The following is a 1,994-nucleotide window of genomic DNA, read 5'->3' as shown; positions in this document are numbered from 1 at the left end:
CTCACCAAGCCGCGGAGGTGTTCGTCCTTCAGGTTGGTGAAGTGTGGAAGACCAGGCGCAGACATGTCTAATCCACAGACATTGGACATCCCTGCAGTGGTTTTTGACAACGGCTCGGGACTCTGCAAGGTGGGCCTGTCTGGGGAGATTGGACCCCGTCAAGTCATCAACTCTGTCGTGGGGCATCCCAAATTCAACATCCCTTCAGCCAGGGCCAATCGCAAGAAGTACTTTGTGGGGGAAGAAGCCCAGTACAGGTATGATGCCTTATATCTGCACTACCCGATTGAGCGTGGACTGGTGACCAGGTGGGATGACATGGAGAAACTCTGGAAGCATCTTTTCGAGTGGGACCTGGGGGTGAAACCCAGCGAACAGCCCATCCTGCTGACAGAGCCTTCCCTGAACCCGAGAGAGACGCGCGAGAAGACTGCAGAGATCCTGTTTGAGAAATTCAGTGTGCCTGCGCTCTACCTGCTCAACCATGCGGCGGGAGCGCTGTATGCTTCGGCCTGCGTGACCGGCCTGGTGGTGGACAGTGGCGATGGGATCACTTGCACTGTCCCCGTCTTTGAGGGCTACTCCCTCCCGCACGCAGTCACCAAGCTCTATGTGGCAGGGAGGGACATCACAGAGCACCTCACGCGGCTCCTCCTTGCCCGAGGCTGTACCTTCCCTTGCATCCTCAACAAGGCCGTGGTGGATGACATCAAAGAGAAGTCCTGCTACATCTCCCTGGAGCCTGAGATAGAGCCATCCAAGAGGCGGCAGGAGGTCCTGACAGAATTCAAACTGCCCGATGGCAATGTCATCCACATGGGGGACCATCTATACCAGGTACCTGAGGTCCTCTTCGCGCCCGACCAGCTGGGCATCCATGACCCCGGGCTCTCCAAAATGGTCTGCAGCACAATCTCCAAGTGCGACGCTGACATCCAGAGCAACCTTTTTGCAGACATCGTGCTGTCTGGAGGCACCACGCTCTTCCCTGGGCTGGAGGAAAGGCTCATGAAAGAACTGGAAGAGATGGCTTTCAGGGGGACCCCCATCAAGATCACTGCTTCTCCTGACAGATGTTTCTCTGCGTGGATTGGTGCATCCATCATGACTTCTATGAGCAGTTTCAAGCAGATGTGGGTCACTTCTGAGGACTTTAAGGAATTTGGCAAATTCGTGGTTCAGAGAAAATGCTTTTGAAGAACATTGTGCGCTGCAAACACCTCAAAATGCCGGTACCAGATGCAGTACCAGCTGGTGGTGACATGGTCCCTTGGTCTTCAGTACAATGTTCAATAAACCACTTTCCCTGTAGCAGTTTCAGTTTATTCTCTGTAGCTCCAGGGTACTTGCCCATTCCACTGGTCAATGTTTATGTGGTTCTCACCCACCCACCCTGCTTTTTTGTCCTATGGATCTTTTGAGTTGCTTTCTCCGGAGAAAACCTTGGGGTTTGTGTTTGGGCTTTGGCCAGTTTCAGGGGTTCTTGTCAAATGTGCCTGACCCTCATGCCTAGAAGCTGGGTTGATGAGGGTCCCTACAATCTTCACTGCAATTGGTGTCACCGGTGCTTCTGATAGAACCTGTGCACAGGAGGCAGAGTTGCCAAAGAAAGTGGGGAGAGCCAGGAATGAGGTCAAAGCAGAAACGCTACCCTGTTTTTAGGGTGAACAAACCACTTCATTGGATTGTTATTGAATTAGGACAACAGTGCTCTTGCTCAAACAGGAGTTGAGGCACTATTTTCATGTAGGCACTCATTTCTTTCTTCTTAGTATTGCCTTGACTGCATTCCACATGTTTTTCTTAGATTGTCTTATTTTTTTAAAATTTTTTTTGGCTGTTGATAGATATTTATTTTATTTATCTTTATGTGGTGCTGAGGATTAAACCCAGTGCCTCACACTTGCTAGGCAAGTGCTCTACTATTGAACTAAAACTCCAATGCATAGGTTATCTTTCCATATTCTTTTGTTTCAAGAAATTTTTAAGTTTTC

The 1,994-nt window shown here is 50.1% G+C and overlaps 1 protein-coding gene across 1 annotated transcript; it reads left to right on the top strand.

Moving 5' to 3' along the window:
• Positions 1–63: 63 nt before the first annotated feature.
• On the top strand, positions 64–1,197 carry LOC139703357 (actin-related protein T1-like). Its single transcript, XM_071606816.1, has one exon. The coding sequence runs from the start codon at positions 64–66 to the stop codon at positions 1,195–1,197; it is 1,134 nt and encodes a 377-aa protein (XP_071462917.1).
• The last annotated feature ends 797 nt before the right edge of the window (positions 1,198–1,994 follow it).

This window comes from Marmota flaviventris, chromosome X (genome assembly GCF_047511675.1).
Source record: "Marmota flaviventris isolate mMarFla1 chromosome X, mMarFla1.hap1, whole genome shotgun sequence".
NCBI lineage: Eukaryota > Metazoa > Chordata > Mammalia > Rodentia > Sciuridae > Marmota > Marmota flaviventris.
The sequence above is the reverse complement of the archived record's forward strand: the minus strand, read 5'-3'. Positions and strand labels throughout refer to the sequence as shown.

Bases quoted from the DNA above. Each gene is read 5' to 3' on its own strand.
- LOC139703357 (XM_071606816.1), top strand. From the start codon at position 64: ATGTCTAATCCACAGACATTGGACATCCCTGCAGTGGTTTTTGACAAC.